General features: G+C 37.6%; 1 protein-coding gene across 1 annotated transcript in view; it reads right to left on the bottom strand.

Moving 5' to 3' along the window:
* Positions 1 to 23,524, bottom strand: part of cpt1a2b (carnitine palmitoyltransferase 1A2b) — a 43,599-nt gene that overhangs the window by 399 nt on the left and 19,676 nt on the right. The window contains 15 exon segments of the mRNA XM_056272268.1: positions 1,695 to 1,787; positions 1,877 to 1,990; positions 2,610 to 2,765; positions 3,421 to 3,549; positions 3,797 to 3,961; positions 9,089 to 9,205; positions 9,554 to 9,659; positions 9,749 to 9,937; positions 18,098 to 18,293; positions 18,422 to 18,509; positions 19,230 to 19,337; positions 20,896 to 20,973; positions 21,473 to 21,610; positions 21,776 to 21,877; positions 23,297 to 23,468. Coding sequence (XP_056128243.1) covers positions 1,695 to 1,787; positions 1,877 to 1,990; positions 2,610 to 2,765; positions 3,421 to 3,549; positions 3,797 to 3,961; positions 9,089 to 9,205; positions 9,554 to 9,659; positions 9,749 to 9,937; positions 18,098 to 18,293; positions 18,422 to 18,509; positions 19,230 to 19,337; positions 20,896 to 20,973; positions 21,473 to 21,610; positions 21,776 to 21,877; positions 23,297 to 23,468 — 1,951 coding nt within the window.

Raw genomic sequence — 23,524 nt, 5'->3', positions numbered from 1 at the left:
GAACACTGCATTTTAGTTTCTATACAGGAGTACAAGAGACTCTGGATTATGTGTAAAATAGCATCATTTTAGAAAGACATAATTTGCTCAGTGCAACCACACCCAACCCTATCCATAACCCTATCGCTAAACACAACTCCACCCATAAGGTCCACAGAGGGGGAGCTGGACATCATTTTGTTTTGCAGTGAGCACCACTTGTCATTTTTAGGGAACACAAAAAACACCATTCATCGCATTATGAAATAAAATCACTTATCTTGCAGAGCAGGACATCAAGTGCCCATTATATCTGAGAATACTAAATTCTTTAAAGTCTAACTGTACTTACATGGTAGATTTTTTGTTTTTGTTGTATAGTCTCAATTTGAATTCAAAACAACAATGAAGAGAAAAACTGTCCAACTGCTAGCTGGTAAAGTTCAATTATATGTTATATTATGTTGTCATGCAGATCTGAATCAACAAAATCTGGGTCTATTATAAAAAAACCATACTGGAGGATCCGAAACACAAAATGCACAGAAAATATATACAAGATGCATAAATCAAAAATACGGACACTAATCCTCACTAAACTCAAGTGCAGCATGATTTTCCAAAATAAGATTATTTGTTCTTTTAATATTCTAAATAATAAATGATTATAGATTATTTATACAATAAAAAATATATATTTTAAATTTGAAACCTGAACTACAGTATATTCTATATCAGACTATATCAGATGTATTACTCTTTTTTCCTTTAATAACTTGCTTTTTGTACGTTGTACTCAGGGTTGCCAAGTTTGTGGTTTTCCAGCGGAATTGATCTACTTTTAAACTGTTGCCGCAGGTCAATTTTGTCTCGCGGTTTAAAGGTTTGACATGTTGCATAAATAGTATTTGACTGAAAAGCTTGAATTGGAATATTTTGCATTCTACCCATGAAAATTGTGCTAGATGAAAAGTTTTGTGAGGGAAGAGCCTTTATGAAAACTGTCAACTGTTCAAGTTGAAATAGTGTATAACACAAAACAGTGACTGTAAAATATTGTTATAGTGTTAAGTAAATAAATTGTTACCATTATTTTACATGTATGCATAATGAGTTCTGTTTTAGCCAGTCAGATGTGGTTACGTCATTACGTGGGGTCATTGCTTGTTACGTTCAACGGCAGATGCTCGCAGCAGGCTCTGGTGATGGAGCTCATAGGCGCTGGACAAGAGTATAAAACCCCCGGTGTTGTACAAGTGTGTCTTAATAAATAAAGTCAAGTTCCTGAAATGGAGTCTTTGTTGTGTGCTTCTCTTCACGCCTCCACGGACACTGATAACCCAAACACGAGAAAGCATAACAATATGTATTTTAGGTATGGGAATGGCATGTGTTGAGTATTGATATTTGGATAGGGTCATTGGGCTAGTTTTTTTTGGCTAGTTTGGATTGGCCTTTGGGCAGGTTTTGTTACAAAGACCTGGCAACCTGGTGTTTGTACTCTACTCGTTTAACTGCTTTATATTAATTATATTGAGAATTTGGTAAAAAAAATAATTATTTATTATGTAGCCTATAAGTTGAACTGGATACTGTTATTAAGCCAATTTGCAGTGCAGAACAAGAAGTCAAAATAATGCCATGATTTGGACATTAAAAATATCTTTGTAAAAAGACAAGCAATTCATTGTTCTGAAGTTATGCTTCACACTTACAGTCTCTGTACAGGAGTGCTTGCAGGACACATGGAAGTTGATCATTTCCTCTCCCATGATGATATAAGAGACACCGTAGCCATCATCAGCCACCTTGCAAAGAACGAAAACACGAACAACACAGTGAACAAAGGAGTGCTTCTACCCGTTTATGTGTATGTATGTGCTGATCAGTTGCTCACCGGACCAAAGCCTCCTCCTAGCGAGATGAACTCAGGATGGTTGACCAGATCAAACAGCTCCATCTGTTGCACAGGAGTCTGAGAAGTGGAGAGGCGCCAAGGCTCTGACAAAACCTGAATGTCACGTACAGCCACATGAACAAAATAAACAAACAACATCATGCACAAACAAACATGCATCGCTTGCAACTCTTTTCTCCCCCATGAATCCCCTTTGTATCACACATGAACATTTTTAACAAACAATCAGCTGCCAATTAATGGGGTTTTGCATGTTTATGCACTAGCTTAGTTGAAGAGTTATTCACTTTTTATTTCTTAGGCTTTTGCAGCCTGATCTCATGCAAATGCATCTCTATAGCATGTATTGTGTTTATCGCGCAATTTATACGCGAAAATGAGTTTTGACATGCATATGATACGCACTTTATTGCGTGTAATACACACGCCTCCCGCAACACTAATCATACCCAAACGTATAATATGTACCCCCCCACACCACTACTAAACCTACCCATGCGTATCATATGCACGTAAAAACTAATTTTCGCATATAAATTGCACGATAAACACAATGAGTGCTACAGAGACGCATTTAGTGTGACCGGGTTGGGATTTTGAGTAGATCTCTAAGGAAAAAGCATAATATATAACCTCAGGAAACCATTTTGGGTGGCTTATTAAGATTATCTTATCCTTAACTCTGCAAAATCTCGCCATTACAAACACTGACCTCTTTGAGGAAAGGAGACTCTACTCCCAGGTATTTTGAGACCACATATAGGCAGAAGAGATGCCTATCAATGCCAGATCCAGTCATGGCCAAGCGGTAGAGATTCTGATGCTTCTCGGAAGCCTTTTGGAACTGCTTCTGGCAATGTTCTCTGTCCTATGAATAAAAGCAGGCAAAACGAAATAATTGGCATGCGAGATGTTACATGACAGCACAAATCACAGTCTCTCAGAAAAGGAGGATGCCAATTATCGAGGACAGTGGCACTTAAAAAATAAAATGAAGAAATGAACTATCAATGAATTAAATTATAAATTGTATAAAGAAAATACAAATTGCTTTTCTTTATTATTTTGCCTAATTATTTTCTTTATACATTAATAAAAATCAAGTATTGGGCAGTTTGAATATGGGCACAGTCAATGGACTTTCCTCTAACGTTTTAAACCTGAATTAAATAAACAGTTTTCAATGTCTTTTTATTTGACCATTTGAAAAGTGATTTATTAATGTATTTTACTGTTATATTTAATATTGTTATATTATGTTTTATTTTTGAACTGACAAATTGATAATTGATTCCTTCATGTTATTTTTAACTGGCATTCAGCTAATTGGTGCAGTGCTGTCAATAACCAAGACGGAAACTGTAAGAACTGTAAGAAATTCCAACTAGCTTTTTAAGTCAGCTAAGGCATACTGATAAAGTGAAAAGTGCATTATGAACTGCTGATAGGGTTTTCAACAGTTCCTTCTGCAAAAAAAACGGTAGAAGGAAGTATTTAAAAAAAAATCAAAGCATTGCCATCACCTCTCCTGCTTCCAGCGCAAGGACAAAGGCACAGCTTTCATTGGAGCAGGAGCGTACAGTCTCAGTGCGACCCTCACGAAACAGACGGGTCATTGAGGCTTCATATGTCAGACAGAAAGTCCCTTTATCCTGGAAGACAACTTCATGTGTAAAACATTGTATTCACCCGAGCATTCATTATTCAATTAGAGTACGGACACATTTCATGGGACAAATAAGAGGAAGTTCCATCCTCAAAAACAACCTCTTAGGAATGTTGAACTTATGTTTATCAATGTTTAACAATATGTGAAACAATTATGTTGAGACATCATAAATCTTTATCATAAATCAATGCTTTCGCCTTTGTGTCAAAATGTGTAGCATGTATAAGTACCCTGTAGTAAGCCAGCTGCAGTGCCAGCTGCACAAATGAATCTGGGCTTATTTTCATTTTCTTAATGCGGCCTTTCCCAAATTCTCTGAAGGGAAACACATGACAGTCCACATCATCAGCCAGTGCTTGCGCAACAGCAAGGGACTCAGAAACTTGTGTCTGAACCTAGAGAAAGACAGAGGAGAGGAGACATCAGTATGCCTGTGATGGTTTTCATTTATTTTGGTCCTCGAAGAACACTGCTGAATGTTGTATTACTGATGATAACACTCAAAATAAATTAAGTTGCCAATGTATCATGTACTGGGGTCATGGTTTAGCATGAAGGAAAATAGAACTTCTAGTTTCTATAACCATTTTCTTATTCAGTTCTATGGGGAAATGAAGAGAAATACATTTCATATTTGGAAAAGAAAAATATTCCTAAAAGTCAATTGAGTTAAAGAAGCTATAAGAAGATTGCAGTGGATGCAAGCAATTCAGCAACATAATTTTGTAAGGCCAGCTTGGAATCTCAGCACTTGTATGACTGCAGATGACTTTATTTTGCAGATTTTATTACAGGTAATAATATTGTATATTAGTTATTTTGCCAAGTTATTTTGTTCCCCACATTCTTCAGAATTACTCATTTTCTTGTTTTCGCAGAAGAAAGAAATATATAGAGATTTGGAACGACGAGTAAATGATGACAGTTTTTCATTTTTGGGTGGAGTATCGCTTTAAGAATACTTTTATAATGTGTTACACATACAGACTTCAAGCTAATTGTTAATGATATTTCTCCATGTGTAGCAGAAGAGTGCTGGCCATTATCACATAATATACAATTATTCCTACCACTGTCGCACATGTACACAATAGTTCTCAAAAAAATCCCCACTGTTAATTTGAAAGTGAACTACTGACACTGAGAAGAAGCTGAGGGGAAATCCCCGATCAAACAACACACATTTTCAGAGTTGCCCAGTGCCACAGACAGTATACAGAAAGTCATGTGCAGAGTTTGGCTGAACAGTGCTACAGCAATCATAATTATGATTATAGTATAGTATTGATTATATAATGACTAAAGATTATAGTAATTATAATTACTGTATAAATATAACAGATTTAAATTCCTTAAAATAAGGCAAATGGCCTGCATACAAATATTAGTATGAGCCAGTACAACATCAGTGAACCTTAGAGATATGAAACATGAATAAAGGTTTCCCATCAAAATACGGGATTCTCAGATTACACTTTGATATGTTTGTCTGGCTGTAAACTGACTGTGCAAAAAAAGGTTGTGTAACACTCTTGGCTGCTAACTTTCATTAAACTACTATTTTAAAAAGGCTTTATCACTCTATAGAACTAGAACATTAGGAGAACCATTTAAAATAAAATGAAGAAATCAATTGAACGTATGAAGTCAAAAATAAAAATGTTTACAACAAATCCCTAACATTAAATAAATAGACAAATACAATGACTTTTCAAAACAGCAAATAGAAAACAAAAAGCAAAAAAAAATATATATATATTAAAAACCTATTTAAATGTGTCATTTAACACAGTTAATGTAATGTTATTGTTGGTTTTACCTAACATTTAAGCATGAATAAATATTTTTTAAATATGTCTATTTGTTTGTCAATTTATTTACAATTTACAGATGTAATCGAAATTATTCAACCCCCCATTGCAAATCAGGTTTATTCACAAAATGTACTAACTTTTAGCTGTTTGCAATTAACAAATCAAACAAAAGTAATTGAAACATCTCAATACAACAAATGTATCAAGTGGTTTCCCCAAATCCAACACAAAATGCAACTGTTAGGGACTTCTGCAGTCTCAAAATTATTTAACCACTTCATGGCAAGCATCTTTAGTTCTTAGGAGTACACCCTTTTGCTGTTATGACCTGCTGCAAACGAGATGTACAACCAGACACCAGCTTCTGGCAGCATTTCTGAGGAATCTTAGTCCATTCCTCATGAGCAATGGCCTCCAGTTCAGTAATATTCTTGGGTTTGCGTGCTGCAACCGCCTTCAAATCTCACCAGAGATTTTCTATGGGGTTCAAGTCAGGTGACTGTGATGATGGCCACTGTAGAATCTTCCAGGACTTCTTCTGCAACCAAGCCTTGGTGGAATTTGAGGTATGCCTGGGATCTTTATCCTGTTCCAGTCCAATGACGCCCGAGCTTCAGCTTCCCCACTGATGGCATGATGTTTTCTCCTAGGATTTCCTGATACTTCAATAAATCCATCTTGCCTTCCACATGCAACAGGTTTCCAGTGCCAGAGGATGCAACGCAGCTGCAGAGCATCACTGAATCACCACCATGCTTAACTGTAGACAGAGTGTTATTTTCAGCAGATACTTCCCCCAGACATACCACTGATCCATAGAGCCGAAAAGATCCAGTTTTGTTTCATCGCTCCACAGAACAGAATCCCCAAACCTCTGTGGCTTATTTATATGATTTTGAGCAAATTGGAGCTGACTTTTGTTGTGCTTTTGGGTCAGTAGTGGTATACGTCTTGGAGTTCTAGCATAGAAAAACTGCATGGGTTTAGTACGCACCCTACTGTGCAAGCAGAAACCTCGGTGCCTGTTGCCACCAAGTCTTGCTGCAGGTCTTTTGCAGTCACTCAAGGGTTTTTCTGAACCTGCCCTCTCAGAAATCTGCCGTTGATAGCTTACTTTATCTGCCCCGTCCAGGTAGTGTAACCACTGTTTCTTTCAAAGTTCCACTTTATTTCTCCTTAGAAAAGGAAATTTAGTGTGCAGCAGGATATCTAAAAAACATACACAGAAAAAAGCACCACCAGATGCCAACAACATTGTAAACAACACAGGACACACATCAACAGAGACACTCCTTCCCCCAAAACCAATGACAGATTCCAATTGGACAGTGCACAGGTCAGTATGTCATAATGAACAATGATGGAAATAAATTAATAAATAAGCATATACTATATAAAAATTTCATAAGATGTCACTCAAGTGAATTCAGGTTCCTAATAGCCACAGGAATAAAAGAATCACTGGCAAGTCTAGTTCTTAACATAGGTAATCTAAAACGGCGACCTGAGGAGAGCAGATTACACTCCCCAAAGAGTGGGTGATCAGGGCAATTTAAAATTTGGTTAGCCTTACCCCGGACCCGTTTATCTTATATGTTGCAGCTGTGGTAGCTGTACCCCAACCACCTTAGATGCTACGTTTACCAGCTTTGTTAGCTTACGCAGCTGTTGATCATTGAAAGGCCACTGTACCACACCACAATACAAAATGTCAAGATTGATTCAATAAAACACTTGCAAAACAAAGTCATCAGAGTCCTGCACACGCTGAATGATTTCATCTTCCTCAAGAAGAAAAGTCTCTGTTGGGCCTTTTTACAGGCAGCATCTGTGTTGCTCTCAAAAGATAATTTGCTGTCAATGATAGTTCCTAAATATTTATATTCATCTACTGTCTCAACATTCATGTTCTGAATAACAGTTTGTGAAACATTGTGCTGTAATCTACGGAAATCAATAATCATATCCTTTGTCTTGGAAACGTTGATAGACAGAGAGAAATTTTCACACCACGCAATGAAATCATCAACTACAGGGCCATGCCCATCCTCATCATTGTTCAATAGGCTCACTATAACGGTGTCATCTGCAAATTTCACACAGTGCCTATTCTCATTCTTACTCCTACAGTCATTTGTGTATAAAATAAAAGGCAATGGTGAAAGAACACAGCCCTGAGGAGAGCCTGAGGAGGTAAGGGCTTTTGAGGATAAGACACCATTAACCCTAACACACTGTGACCTGTTCGACAGAAAATCCAGTATCCAGCCAATTAAGTTAGGGTTCAAGTTAAAAAGAGACTGAAGTTTCTCACCCAACAAGTAGGGCTGAATGGTATTGAATGCTGAAGAGAAGTCGATAAAAAGGAGCCTCGCATGAGTTTTTGAGGATTCCAGATGTTGATAAATGGAATTTAACAATATACGTATTGCATCCTCAACACCTCTGCTAGCCCTGTAAGCAAACTGGAGAGGGTCTAACTGTTCCTCCACCTGCTTCAGTAACTCCTGTTTAACCAACTTCTCAAAAGTCTTCATCGGCAATGAGGTGAGAGCTACAGGTCGAACGTCATTTAAGACCTTGGGGTTCTTACACATAGCCACAGGAATGATTGTAGAATGTTTCCAAATCTTTGGCACTGTTTGCGTCTGAAGTGATTGAGTGAAAATCACTTTAAAGATCTCACTTAACTGACCAGCACAAGACTTAAGGACTCGGCCACTGGTGTTGTCAGGGCCAGGACTTTTCCTAACCTTAGTTTGTTTAAATAATGATTTGACCTTAGATACATCAATATCAAAATCAAGAACAGAACAATCACTGACCAAATTCTCACTCATGTGACTGATTTTTGCACTAAAATCACTGTTGGGAAATCTCATATAAAAACTATTTAATTCATTTGCTAGCTGCTCATCAGAATCAAAACCATTTAAGGACACAGTGCTAGTGCCTTTGTGTAGACCTGTCATTAGTTTCATGCCATTCCACACAGATCTGAGATCAGACTCACTGAATTTGGACTCAATTTTCCCTTTTATACTGAAGTTTAGCCTTTACTATTTCAGCTCGCACAACCTTCCTAATTTCAGCATATGCACTTCATAATTTTGGACCAGGATGACATACAAAGAAATTATGAGCACATGCAAAAACGAGAGAACCAACAAAATATTTATAACTGATTGTGTTGTAGTCAATGTATGCTTTTTCCTGTGAGCTTTTTTTCCGCATATAAAATATAACCTGTAGCTATAGGTTTCCTGTTTGTTTTTTGCCCAAAATATTGTCAGATAAATACCTTAACCAAGTTTGGTGATTTTTTCTTCCTTCATAAAAATCATTAAAATATTTGAAAACTATAATATTTTTCTCATGTTTTGATGGTTTAATTAAATTTGTAAGGTTAATAAAAACAAATATCCCCTCCTCACTTTTGGCCACTACTGTATGTTAGAGTGGATAAACAGAATCTGTTAATGAATCTCTCTTCAAAACATCATGAAGGAGGAAGAAGGAAAAAGTCATTATTTGTTTGTGTGTGTGTGTGTGTTTGTCTGTACATGTGTGTGTTTCTTGTGTCTTGTGAGCATCCTCAGATGTTTTGCAGATTCTATGAAGAACCTGCTGTGTGACATCAATGGCATACCTAGATACGATAGGAACACGGAAAGTATAACTGGAGAAAAGAGAAACTTTTTATCTTGCCTCCAATGGTATGTCCCAGCTCAAGCGTTGAGGAGGCAGTAAGGAGCGCTCAATCTCTCCCTTGCAATTCCCATCTGGTGTGTAACCCAAATGAAATGCGTCTGTGGCCAGCGTGAACTACGAGAGTGAAAGAGTGAAAGATCTGAAAAAAAATTCTCCCAAACAATGATGCTTACACTTTTAAGTAACAAAACGTTCATTATCGAACACAAAATGTTTGATGTAAATGTTTAGCATGTGTGGAGGCGTGCATGGAAGACACGTCTTCTGCCAAAAGCTGCTGTGGGGGAGGTAAAAAGCGGTCTTTGTCCATACAAAACACCCACAGACACTTTTATAGCGTATTCAAATGTTTTAAAGGACATGGCAGTGGGTTGGTGACTAATACAGAAACTTGAACCATGACATTTTATCTATGATGACCGCCAAGTTTTTTACTGCTGCATGTGAGACTCCCACACTCACCTCCCACAGGTGGGACACTATAGGAGCATCTGCCCATGAATGTTCTGCGTTCAGCCCATTCTTTCCATTCTTATACACCACAACAGAAAATGACTTGTCAAACCACCTGAAAGAAAAAGGACATAATGAACAGATGAAACAATGTCCTTGACATGCAAAGTTTCTCAATAAAAACAAGTTATGTTGCTCTCCCACCTGTCGTAGCATTTTCCGTGAAGGAGGGATTTGGCATAGCGGTCCAAGTTCACAGAGGGGTCTTCCCCCATCATGCCTTCTTCCTGATCATCTAGTGTGACAAAGAATGCTGCTTTCTCAATGCAGTCCAATGATCGCTTGTTAACTCCAGAGCTGAAGAACTGCTTCCTCACCTGAGCCCATGGCGTTCTGACAGAACAGATAGTTCAAGACACAAAACAACTTCCTGGTCTCATTAAAGCATTATTATTGAGTCATCTGGGATAAAATAGTCACTTCTGACAACTGATAAGGCACAAACTTCCTTGTCGCCACCAGAGATCATAATAAGAGGACAAATCTTAAGAATGTAAGTTAGCTCATATCTGGCTTTGAATCAGGAAGAACATTCATTTTCTCATTCTTGTCTTCTATTTTATATAGAGTAAAGGTCCCAACATATAAATGAAGAAAAAAAACCTTTTTGAAAAATAGCCTTTTTGCTGACTCTGATCATTTGGAAAACATCTGCTGTATATTGTTCTTAAGTAAACTTTGAATATACCATCATATTATCAACATTTTGATTCAATATTTTTGTTAATTAATATTTTAGAGCAGAAAATATGTATGTCACTCCTCAAAAAAAGGACTATAGTACAATTTTTTTTAAGCTAGCACACTGTTCTACCAGTTGAGGTCCAGGAACAAAAATAAATAAATAAATAAAATGACAAAAAAGAATTCTTGACCTAAATATTGCACAAATTATTATTTGTTTGTCTGTCTGTTAATTCAATATTTGGTGATTGTTATTTTTAAAATAGCAATTTTAAAATAGATATTTTATCTGTATTTTTAGGGCAACATGAATGCCACCACAGTTGTAGAATGACTCGTGTTTTATCTAGGTCAGAATTCAACAAGGAATTAGTAATGTATTAAATGAATCATTACAAGCAGTACAGTTCCCATCTTGCTCCTGAACAACAGATATTGTGTCTTTTCAAATAAATAGCCAAAGATATGTAAGGGATAGATACTAACAGTTAAAACACGGCTTTATTTATCTAGGCTGACATTCAGTCTGTAGATGTGATATGCTGTCTATTAAACCCTCCCAGTATGTTAAGTATAGCAGACTGACTCAGCATCAGAGCATGAGGGGTAATAGTATAAAATTGCTTTTATTGCATTGATTTTTGCATTCTACTAAAGGTCATTTTAGGTCATTTATAATCTAGTGCACAACATCCTCTCATTTCCTGTCTGAGGATAATGCACACCATTCATGCTCAGGCTTTTATCATCTAAAAAAATTCCAACATGCACAGTCCTTTAAATATTACATAAAAAGTAGTGGCATCAAATGGACATAAGTGGGTGCTGCTTATCATATGATTTTTGTCACACTGCCAATGTAGCTTTAACCCTCATCAGATTCGAGGCATTGATGTTCCAAATGGCTTGGTATTCCTACATATACTCTTTCTTTGATGCATATCTGTATGGCAAACCTCAGGGGTCTGTCAGGCAGTGCTTTGTCTCGCCATCACAATGAGGTAAGCCAATTTAAAATCACTTTCCCTTGATGATGAACTGATCTGGGCCAGATGAATTCCATACAATTCTTCTGCAAGCACTTGATCCCCAACCTTTATAGTCAAAATGAAATGGCACTTGCAACCCACTTTACTTCCAATAATATTCAACGATAAAAAGAAAAAAAAGGACAGGACTTTTTATCCATTTTATCCATCAGGAATTAATTGGATGATCAAAAGTGGATCTGCCATATGAGAATGGAGACAGACCCAAGTACAAGTTTGCTTTGTAATGCCTATTTAGCTGTTGGTTCGATTAAGCAGAAGCCTATGCGGTATCTGTGGTGTCAGCGGAAAAGAAAAAATACTTTCAGAAGTGGAAGTTATTGCATTTTTAAGACTACAAAGTCCCTAAAGGGATGGCAATTATGTCTCAGGGATACATTATGTAATTGCAGCATTTGATGAATTATGGCATCCAAACAATTACGGTGTTTCTCTAGGTAGGAAAACATTCACCCTGGAATTATCTACTGTTTATTGACAAATTCCAGGGTTGTGTGGTTATTTAATTTATGAGGATTTGATTATGGGGCTCCCTCCCCAGAGATAAATAATTCACAAACCTCCCGTCTGATCAAAAGGGATTCAACGATCCCAGCCCACCCGCCTCGACACCAGACAACCCATAACTCTAGACATTCTCTCAAAATGCATTTATACTCTTCGCACAGGTTACCAGTCCCGCAATACTGCCCGCACACTCAACATTGTGTGAAAAAAGAAAAAACAAACTGAAGTATTGTAATTATGCAATGGCCAAAAATGTTAAACATGTGGTGACCCACAAATAACACTGAGAGACATTCACCAAGGGAATATACCTTTAAGGGAAGGGGAAGTAGGTTAGAGTTTCCGGTTTAACGTTATTGTGTCGATCTCACTGCTGTACACAGTTCTGATTTATTGAAGTGGAGAGTAAAGCTGACTCGACGCATCTCTGTCTCTTGTCTACTCCTTATTGCACTCCACAAACATATCAAAACTCTCTTATATTAGAGCTTTTTTAGATCAGGTTTTTTATGATGGAGTATGTATATTACATGCTTGATTATGCTTTTCCTTCACTGTTTGCCCTATAAAATAATCATTTGTGTTTTGTTAAAAAAAAATTATATACAGTGAGGAAAATAAGTATTTGAACACCCTGCTATTTTGCAAGTTCTCCCACTTGGAAATCATGGAGGGGTCTGAAATTGTCATCGTAGGTGCATGTCCACTGTGAGAGACATAATCAAAAAAAAAAAATCCAGAAATCACAATATATGATTTTTTTAACTATTTATTTGTATGATACAGCTGCAAATAAGTATTTGAACACCTGTCTATCAGCTAGAATTCTGACCCTCAAAGACCTGATAGTCTGCCTTTAAAATGTCCACCTCCACTTAGTGATGGCCAAATGAAGCGTTTCGAAGCATTATTGCTTTCCGATACAATTGTGTCGAAAATGGTTCATTACTCGAAGCTTCATTCAGATAGAAATTGCAGCACCATCTCCTGGTGAAGTAAATGTAATGCAACAAAGCTGACAACCATAAAATGCCAGTAGGCTTATGTTAACGCCCCGTTTATGACGTGTTTACCGAGGCGATCAAAGCTGAAACAGTGTAGTGCTGTGAAACTCATTTATGTAGGTGAAGTTTACAGACACTGATGAATTTCATGTGTTCACCTTGATAATAAAACATTAAGCATGATGTGTGTGTGTGTGTAATTATTTCTTTGCCACTCTCCTCAACAATAAACTCAATCCACTCTCCTCAACAATAAACTCTCCTCAACAATAAACTCAATCCACTCTCCTCAACAATAACACCAATCCAAACACCGACTACTACAACCCACGGTGTTGCCATGGTTTGGCTTCACTTTTATAAGAAATACAGCCGCCAGGTTTCAAACCTGTCAACACTGGATTGGGCTGTCAAAGCAGTCAGGTGGTTCACTACAGGAGTGAAGCAGTGTGTTTGCTTCAGACGTCATTTTCACGTGACTAATGACGTAATGATACAAGCTCCGAAGCAGTGGTTCATTGCAAGGACCGTTCGAGTTTGAAGCAAGCTTCGGAGCGTCGGTGTCAGACGTAACATCACTACCTCCACTCCATTTATTATCCTAAATTAGATGCACCTGTTTGAGGTCGTTAACCACATAAAGACACCTGTCCACCCCATACAATCAGTAAGAATCCAACTACTAACATGGCCAAGACCAAAGAGCTGTCCAAAGACACTAGAGACAAAATTGTACACCTCCACAAGGCTGGAAAGGGCTACGGGAAAATTGCCAAGCAGCTTGGTGAAAAAAGGTCCACTGTTGGAGCAATCATTAGAAAATGGAAGAAGCTAAACATGACTGTCAATCTCCCTCGGACTGGGGCTCCATGCAAGATCTCACCTCGTGGGGTCTCAATGATCCTAAGAAAGGTGAGGGATCAGCCCAGAACTACACGGGAGGAGCTGGTCAATGACCTGAAAAGAGCTGGGACCACCGTTTCCAAGGTTACTGTTGGTAATACACTAAGACGTCGTGGTTTGAAATCATGCATGGCACGGAAGATTCCCCTGCTTAAACCAGCACATGTCAAGTCCTGTCTTAAGTTTGCCAATGACCATTTGGATGATCCAGAGGAGTCATGGGAGAAAGTCACACATGGGACAGGGCGACTGCACTGTATTAAGGAGAAGATGACCGGGGCCATGTATTGCGAGGTTTTGGGGAACAACCTCCTTCCCTCAGTTAGAGCATTGAAGATGGGTCGAGGCTGGGTCTTCCAACATGACAATGACCCGAAGCACACAGCCAGGATAACCAAGGAGTGGCTCTGTAAGAAGCATATCAAGGTTCTGGCGTGGCCTAGCCAGTCTCCAGACCTAAACCCAAAAGAGAATCTTTGGAGTGAGCTCAAACTCCGTGTTTCTCAGCGACAGCCCGGAAACCTGACTGATCTAGAGAAGATCTGTGTGGAGGAGTGGGCCAAAATCCCTCCTGCAGTGTGTGCAAACCTGGTAAAAAACTACAGGAAACGTTTGACCTCTGTAATTGCAAACAAAGGCTACTGTACCAAATATTAACATTGATTTTCTCAGGTGTTCAAATACTTATTTGCAGCTGTATCATACAAATAAATAGTTAACAAATCATATATTGTGATTTCTGGATTTTTTTTTTTTTAGATCATGTCTCTCACAGTGGACATGCACCTACGATGACAATTTCAGACCCCTCCATGATTTCCAAGTGGGAGAACTTGCAAAATAGCAGGGTGTTACTTATTTTCCTCACTGTATATATATATATTAGTGGTGTAACGATACACGTATTCGTATTGAACCGTTCGGTACGAGGCTTTCGGTTCGGTTTTCGGTGCGCATTTTTGAACCGAACGGTTCGTTGGACCATTTTTCCTGCTGACCAAAATTTCGTTATTTCAAATGTAGGCGCGTCACGCGTGGCGAGCGCGCGCGCTCATAATGTAAGAGACGCTGGCGTGAGTGACCACAACATTGCCCAACATCAAATGGCAAATGTAATGTAAGCGGAACGAAACCACTCGTTAAGCCCCGTTCACACTACAAGCGACTTTGTCGCTGCATGTCGCCAGTGGCTGGCGATGAGGTCGCTAGTGGGAGTTCCCACTACTGGTTGCCTTTATGAATGACATCCAATGATGTGGAGAAGGATCATAAGCGCTCCGCTCCTATTGGTTGTCGCTCCCGAAATTCGCTCCTCATTTGCATGAAGTTAAACAGATCTCAACTTTGTCGCGTCGCCAGACACACCCCATCCGGTCGCCAACGGTCGCTGTCGCCTACTGTCTATGGCTGTCGCGCGTGTCGCCGGAAATCGCCAGCTCCCCATTGAAATGAATGGTATCGCGTCGCGTGTAGTGTGAACGGGGCTTTATTGTGTGTTTGACGGACAGTTTATCAGTCTGGACCAATGCAGCGCGAGCCGATCTTAATCATCACCACTGTTACTACACAGCGAAGTCCAGTAAAGAAACCATTTGAATTCGCCACTGAAGTAATAACATCGCTGCGAGATCTACTGAGAAACATGCGCATTTCTCCGTTATTAACGGATCAAACAGCGCTGACATGGAAACCAGGAGAAACATTGTGCCATGAATGAACTATCCAGTGTCCACAGATCAGCAGCATTCACCATGGGTTTACTGTAGTAACACTACTAACTGTAACCATGGGAGTTTGGCAGGAATAGCAGGCTATAATGCTTTCAAGTAACATCACGTCAGTTTTATTTTGACATTATGAATACAATTGCTGCCTTCAAATGTTAATCTGAACTAAAATAAACCTTTGTTTAACTAATACAATATTACATTTCATTTTGTCCAGGAGCTGTTTTGTTTTATAAGCTCCTAATAAAAGTCAAGTATAGCTCCATCATTGCTCAAAGTTAAAAAATATCATACTTTATGATGTTAGTTTTAATAAAAATATAATAAAAATAAATAAATCAAGGAAATTTCTCTGGCATTTCTTTCTTTTTGCTGTATCGGAAACGTACCGAACCGAACCGTGACACAAGTGTATCGTACCGAACCGAACCGTGAATTTTGTGAACCGTTACACCCCTAATATATATAGTCACAATTTATATTTGTTCAGCTTGCACAGACTAATTATGCAGTGTCGTTAAGAGTCTGTACGGGTTCCTTGCCTGGATGTTTAATTTCATTAGCAACCCCTAAATAAACAAATAAATAATAAAACACATTTATAGTATATTATATAAAAACCTTTATATTGCGCTTTAATCATTACTAGGGATGTCCCGATCCGATACTCAGGATCGGTATCGCTCCGATACTGCCATTTTTGCGGGATCGGGTATCGATCTGACATCGATCAGACGAGGCCGATCCAAATCCGATATTGTGGGTATACTATTATGTGTTATTGTTAAGCCCCACAAAATGCACAAAAACATTCTAAAGTACCATAACGTTTTCGTGCACTCTATTATAAGTGTTCTGAAGCTATTATGTGAGATATAAATTAATATTTAAGTAATTAAATTCAAGATCACGTAAATTTTTCCCTCTCGCGGCTGTCAGTCATTCTCCATTCAGCATTCAAACAGCGCGTCGCGTTCGGTTGCAGTCAATGATGAAACTATCTTCAAGATGATTCAATGTTAATACTATTATACTTGATCTGTAAGATAAAGGTCTATGTTTTCGCATAAAACAACTTTATCTTGCTGGACTTTATTGCTGTAACTCAATCGTGTTACTCTCTACCGGGTGTCGGACGCTGTCAGTTTGATCACAACACTAGAGTCAGAGCACTATTGTTCTTCACGCGCACAGTAACTGAAATTTAAAACTGTTAAAAGAAAAGGCTCAATAAACGATTGCATAGATAGATACTGTATAATACACTGTCGATCAATATGTATCTCCGTTGTGCTTTGAACTTTTCAAAGCGGACTCGACGCGCTGCGTGCTGGAACTCCACGTGGCTTCAAGCGCATCATTCTCCGCTCGGGATGCGCATAAGCGCTTTGTGCCGCACTGTATTGGAGCCTTTCATATCATAATGCATTGACGCAATTAAAGCTTATTAACATTAATAATTATTAATGTTGCTGCCTCATTAAATAGCTGTGCAATACACTTAAAACATGTCTCAATTTTATAGCAGATTTAGCTATATCTAAAATAATTATCTTTTTCATTTTTGTTATCTTGTTTTTCATGAATGTATTTTACAACAATAAAAAGAGCAATGTGTATTATCCACTAATCTAGTTTATAATAGCATTTTTGTCATAGATTATGATCATATATTTTGGGGATTTGTTGTTTATCTTTATAATGAAGCTGTCTGTATTAAGTAGATTGTGTTTAACACACACAAGAGTGATAATCAGTTTAACACACAGTTATAGAAATTCTAATTGATTTAAAAAACAAAAACTGTACTGGTATTTACAATGTAGAATGCTGCTGTTTAAATTCTTTTAACTTTAAACCTGTTGGTAGCTAGCTAGCTTTAAGTACTGAAGTACCTGTATTTTCTTTCATTTATATATTTCTTTATTTTTTTGTAGTGTTTGAATAAAGGGTGGCAATCTTTCATAATCAACTGTTGTTGTGGACTATATAGGAGGTATATTTTAGGTGGCTAATTGAGAAAATTGCTATATTTTTTATTAGTTTAAGAATAAAATAAAAATATCGGATTAATATCGGTATCGGCAAAAGCCAAAGCTGCGGCATCGGTATCGGTATCGGAAGTGAAAAAGTGGTATCGGGACATCCCTAAGCAAATACTCTTCTAATGTTACTGTCTCCAGGGGATCCATCACTTTTGTTTGTAGCATTCCTCATTTATTGTCCTTTAGGGAGTCTTCAGCTCAAAAAAAATTCAAACATAGCTGCCCAGACATCCTTAGAATGACTCATTTTACCCTGCTATTATTACTCTGTTAAATATTAAACAATCCAAGCAAAAAAATTTGAAAACAGTATGCACGTTCTGTGTCTTAGGAAGTTACAGTTGATACCAGCATGAAAATATGTAAATATAGCATCAAGTTACATCATATAAACAATGTGTTAAAGATTCACAGAGGCCTAAAAACTCTCTCAGTTTGAATGTCTAGAAGACAATATGGAATAAATGGATGTGATATGGTAAATAAATTCTGTAGGAAGCTGTGCTTGACATAAAACCCTATAACGCACCCTGCTGAACAGCAAACACAGACACTGACTGTCTTAATATCTGACCTGTTTCCTGCAGTCAGTGCTCCTAGTTTTTCCTCTCCTGGAGAAGGAGGTGAAGGGTCATCCAAGATCCTTTGAATCTGATACTGGATCTCTCTGGGTGACAGCAGGCGTCCTGCTCGGTAGACCCATAACCTGAAGAAGCGGCCCCTGTGGTACACGGCGACAAACTCGCTGTCCTGCCAGTGCTGCAGCACATCTGAGAGATCAAGAAACTGTCAAGGACACAAGATCACTTTCTTCATGTGTATGTGTGTGTGTGTGTGTGTGTGTGTGTGTGTGTGTGTGTGTGTGTGTGTGTGTGTGTGTGTGTGTGTGTGTGTGTACCTGTCTCCTCTCCAGGTGTGCGTGTGGTGTTGAACATACGTTCACACTGAGCTGCACACAGTGGTATGACCGTACCAGGAATACGACTCTAGATAAACCAGAACAAATGATCTCAATGACTTACTGCAAAACGGTCCAAAATTTCTCTATATTCTGAATTGAACAATACAGGAGTATGACAGTGTTGCTGTGTTTTAATTTAACTAATTTATAATTCCTATTTTATATACATATGGGTCGTTGATGCATAACGTAAATGTCTGATTAGTTATAGGTGTCACAAACAAGAACAATTTTCAATAAAATCTTGACAAACAAGGCAATTAAAAAAATATTTTATATTAAAATGTATATCAACTCCACTCAATGTACAAAGTGTATTCTTTTTTCATCACTTTTAATCAACTTATTGTTACTAATTGTGACTTGTTGGTTTCAAATGGTCTGGTGACAAATAATTTTTTATTTGTGCAAGCAATGCAGAAATTCAGGGTAGTCTATCAATTAATACTAGGTTACAAAACCAGTATGTATTATAATATTTTTTGTTTTTTTATTGAGAAATTATGTTTAAAATGTTTTTAAGTTTAGCACATCACCTTGAAAAATAATTTACCAACATATGCATATTTAAAGCAAACTCTAGTCTTCATTATTCTTGTATGCCTGGCCAGTGACGAATCAAAAGGAATCAAGGAAATCCAGGGAAATAACAGGTAGAGACATGATTACTAAAACAGTTTCTCAGAGTGGTGTTGGGTGGGGTCTGGTTCAAATTCTGCTGAGAACACTGAGGTGTGTAACATACGGGATTGAGCTCCTCTCGATTGACCTTGCGGCGATAAAGGAACAGTGCAGTGATAGTATTCCCAGCTCGAGCTGCCTGACTGGCAGTTGGAGTCACGAACAGGAAATCCTGTGCATGAATTATACAGGCAGTTAGAAAAGAGAAGCATCCATCCAAAATCTGAAGTTTTCCTTTCCTTTTTTTTATAGGATTATATTACTGAAACACTGCTGAAATCCAAGAAAACATCTTGTGTCAAGGCATCTATTGTTACAATGATTAATTATAGACAATAGATTTTTTTCCTTTGCAAACATGAATGCCTGAATGTCATTGCATTAGATAAAGTATAAGAGATATGACACATTTTAAGCACAAGAGATACCAAATTGTTAAGCAAAACGTAGTGGCCTTTTATTGTGGCCAGCCTAATGCCGAGTTCAGACTGCACGATTTTAGCCCCGATTTTGGCTCGCCGACAGGTTTTGAGAAATCGCCGACAAATGCCCGAAATCACAGGCAAATCGGTGCTCGTTCACGCGAGTGTCAATCACGCAGTGTGAATGAGCAAAGACGCGATCTGAGAAAATCGCCGACGAGTCGCCGACGCCCGTGAGATATGTGGCATGCTAAATATCTGGACCTGTCGGCGATTCACAATCCTGCTGTGTGAATGTGTTCTGACTGAAAACTACATCGGCGATGACCGACAGCCAATGAGAGAGCAAGATACAGGGAGGAGGAGGAGGAGTTATAGACCAGAATATCAGTATTTCAATAGGCCTATATTTACAATTATATCAAACAGAAACAAAGCACAAACATTTTCATGACCAGCAGCAACAGCAGGACATTTGCAAAATTATTTATTTACCCCCAACTCTCTTTGCAAAACACAGTCCTTGCTCCCCTCGTCTTCCCAACCATTTCCTGCATAAACTGTTTATTATTTTTTTTCATTTTCGCTACAAATCAGTGCACAGACAATTTGTAGGCTATCATTTTTAATAACAAATTCAGTGTCGCGCGAGAACTCCGGTCTCACGCACGCGTGATCTTCCGTTATTTCCTATCACTTCTCGCGTTTGTTTGGTTGTGAAATGTAGTTTGCGGACCAGGCAGAAGTTGTCGGGCGATTCTTTCTTTTGTAAAGTCATGCAGTGTGAAACCTCCTGTCGCCGATCCATCGTGCAGTGTGAACACAGCAGCAACTGAATGTTACCCCAGATAGTCATGCAGTGTGAAAACAACAGTGACCCGATTATTTAGAAAATCGTGCAATCGTGCAGGCAAAAACAAAAGTGTTGCGTTTATAATTTTGTTCAGTGTATATATATATATATATATATATATATATATATATATATATATATATATATATATATATATATATATATATATATATATATATATATATATATATATATATATGACATTTACATTTTCATTAAGTGTGCTTTTTTAGTGTCCAAATACTTTCTAATAAACATCAGCATGCACAAACATATGTGAGACTACGTTTCTATATTCTTAGGTTCACTTTTCATTCAACACCATAAACGTTAAAACAGAGGTGGACAAGTTGTCCTAAACAGCAATGGTATTCAGTAAATGTCTTAATAAGCTTAAATGTTTAATGAAAATAGGGGTGATAAGTGACAATGAGTAATGCTGTAGGCTCATTTACCATGCCATAATAGTTACTGTTGACCATGATAGGACTCCGGCTCCGGAGGTAAACATACTCTTCCCACCAGTCACTAACCTAGAAGAAACAAAGAAACTCTAAATATGACATACTAAATGATCCCAATCAAATGTCTATAAATAACTATATCAATTATTAATTATAGTTCTCCAAAGGCTCTAAATACATTATGATATTGCTGTGTTGATCTGACACACACATACACCAGTTACATGGTCATATGAGAGTTTTAGAATGTTGCTTTAAAAAAAATGCTTACAATTTTCAGGCTTCAAACTGTTATTAAAGGGTTGTTATTTAACAGAAAGCTGGAATACCCATTGGCAACCACTTTAATATTATCTGAAGAGCTATTTGAGATATTTTTGAGTCATTATCACTCTAATAAAGTTGTTATGCATCTAACATTCAATACCAATACATTTTTATTAATGATTAACGATTTTGAACAGCTGTAGTACTGTATAACTATAGTAATGCAACTGCATGCTCATGATAAGACTAATGATAGTTGTGACATTGACCAGAAAATAACTGTACAGATTTCAGCACGTACATAGTTTGTGGCCCACAGCGCTTTGAGTTTGAGATATCTTTGTAGGCGGTTACCCAGACTTTTCTCGAATTCAGCAGCCAGTCTCTTCATTCGCTGAAAACCAGCCGCATCGTGCAGTGGCTTCACTGACTCAAGATACTAAAACAGAGAAAATGGTTGAGATAGCATTCAGTGGTATCTTTTAAAGCCTATAACTCCATGACCCCTGACAATTTCTAGAGGAGACTTCCCAGCAAACCAGCACTTATGGCACATTACACGCAAACAATTTAATACATAATAATACATAAGATATCGACTCACTTTTTACAAAGTGTCTTTAATGGGAGGTACAGGCAAGTGCGGTAAAGACGTCTGATAACTGTACAGTAATGGCTTGCTTCCGGACAGCAACCTAACTAGGGTCTGACAGGGAGGACAAGAGAAAGAAACAGTCAAGAACAAAAATATAATGGTTTCAACAATAAGAATGACCTGATTCGGTCCAGGGGGAGAGTTTTGGGCCAGTTGACTGTAAAGTCAATTCCACATTGGGCCAGTGCCGTGTTTTCAACACATTCCACATCCAGTGATCATGTACGTGTTTTTATGCCTTGAACATTTAGACTTCTATGATGTACTGAACAGTGCTGTAGGAAATGTATTTTATTTAAATTTCACCCAGGTTTTATTATCTAGCAGGCCAATACAAATGAGCGTTAGTTGAAATTGCATGTATGATTTGTGATAGTCTTTAGAGCATTAGTTTGAATAGGTTATAAAGAGAAAAAAAATCTGAATAACAAATGTTTAACACCAAGTGCCATAATTTCCCAGTAAAAGTGTTTATGAACTTACAGCTGTCGTCAAGTTGCATTTTTGCCATTTAATTATATACAGAATCCTCTTATGATTGCCAAAGCTGCATATATGTGAAAAAAAAGAGTAAAAACAGTAATATTGTGAAATATTACTACAATTTAAAATGACTGTTGTTTATTTGAAATGTATTTTAAAATGTAATGTATTCCTGTGATGGTACATCTGAATTTTCTGATTTGTTTTCAGTGTCACATGATCCTTAAGAAACCATTTAAATATGCTGGATTTCAGGATTCTTTGATGAATAGAAAGTTAAAAAAAAACAGTATTTATTTGAAATCGAAATATTTTGTAACTACCTCTTTACTGTAATTTTTAATCAATTTAATACATCCTGTATTAAATTTTTTTTTAAATTAAAGAACCAATCTGGGCTCTTTTTGGTGTGAAGCCATCAATGTACAACTTTCGGACACCCAAAAAAGCACGGTTTGTTTTGTGACCTTGTTAGCGCGGAGATTGATTCTCTTGTGTTGGAAACAGAAAATGACCTCAGCCTTAATGAAAGACATAATGGTTCATTTGAAATTGGAGAAAATTAAATATTTGTTGAGGGGGAAGTCTGAAATATTTATTCAATGTGGCAAACTTTCATAGATTACTTTGGTGAGAATGTGTAATTGATTGGTTTAGCATGGCAATGATGTCCTCTGATGTCTGTTGTTTGTTACTGTGTTTTTGTCTTTCTGTATTTGATATGCAAAAAACCTCAATAAAGAGAATAAAAAAGTAAAAAAAATTAAATTAAACTTGCTGACCCCAAATATACTAACATGTAACTGAAATAACTATTTTATAGCTTGTGGCAAGACAAGTGAAAAAGTTGTCGGGGAAAGTAAAACAACTGACCAGAAGACAAATCTTCATTGTTATTGTTTTAAAAGCATATTTTTGCAGAAATTATCTTAAAAAGATACGGGCATTTTTTTTTCAATGCTAGGCTAAATGTAATGAAACACTAACCGCCCAGACTTTGGTCTTGGTAGAAATGCATCCATGTTGCTCGAACATCCATCGGTGGTACGACAGGAGAAACTTCAGGCAGAACCTCAGAGCCAGAATGAGAGACAACCACAAAAGAGTACTAAACAGCAGCGCCGACAGCATCGTCTGACCTTGAGCGCTCAATGGTAGACTGACAGAGAAAAACACAGTGGAGCAAATCAGCATTCTCTCTTCCAGGTTAATATT

This window comes from Rhinichthys klamathensis, unplaced genomic scaffold (genome assembly GCF_029890125.1).
Source record: "Rhinichthys klamathensis goyatoka isolate OS25496 unplaced genomic scaffold, OSU_Roscu_1.1 h1tg000333l_1, whole genome shotgun sequence".
In the NCBI taxonomy this organism is placed as follows: domain Eukaryota; kingdom Metazoa; phylum Chordata; class Actinopteri; order Cypriniformes; family Leuciscidae; genus Rhinichthys; species Rhinichthys klamathensis.
Note: the sequence above shows the minus strand (reverse complement) of the source record. Positions and strands in the feature narration are given on the sequence as shown.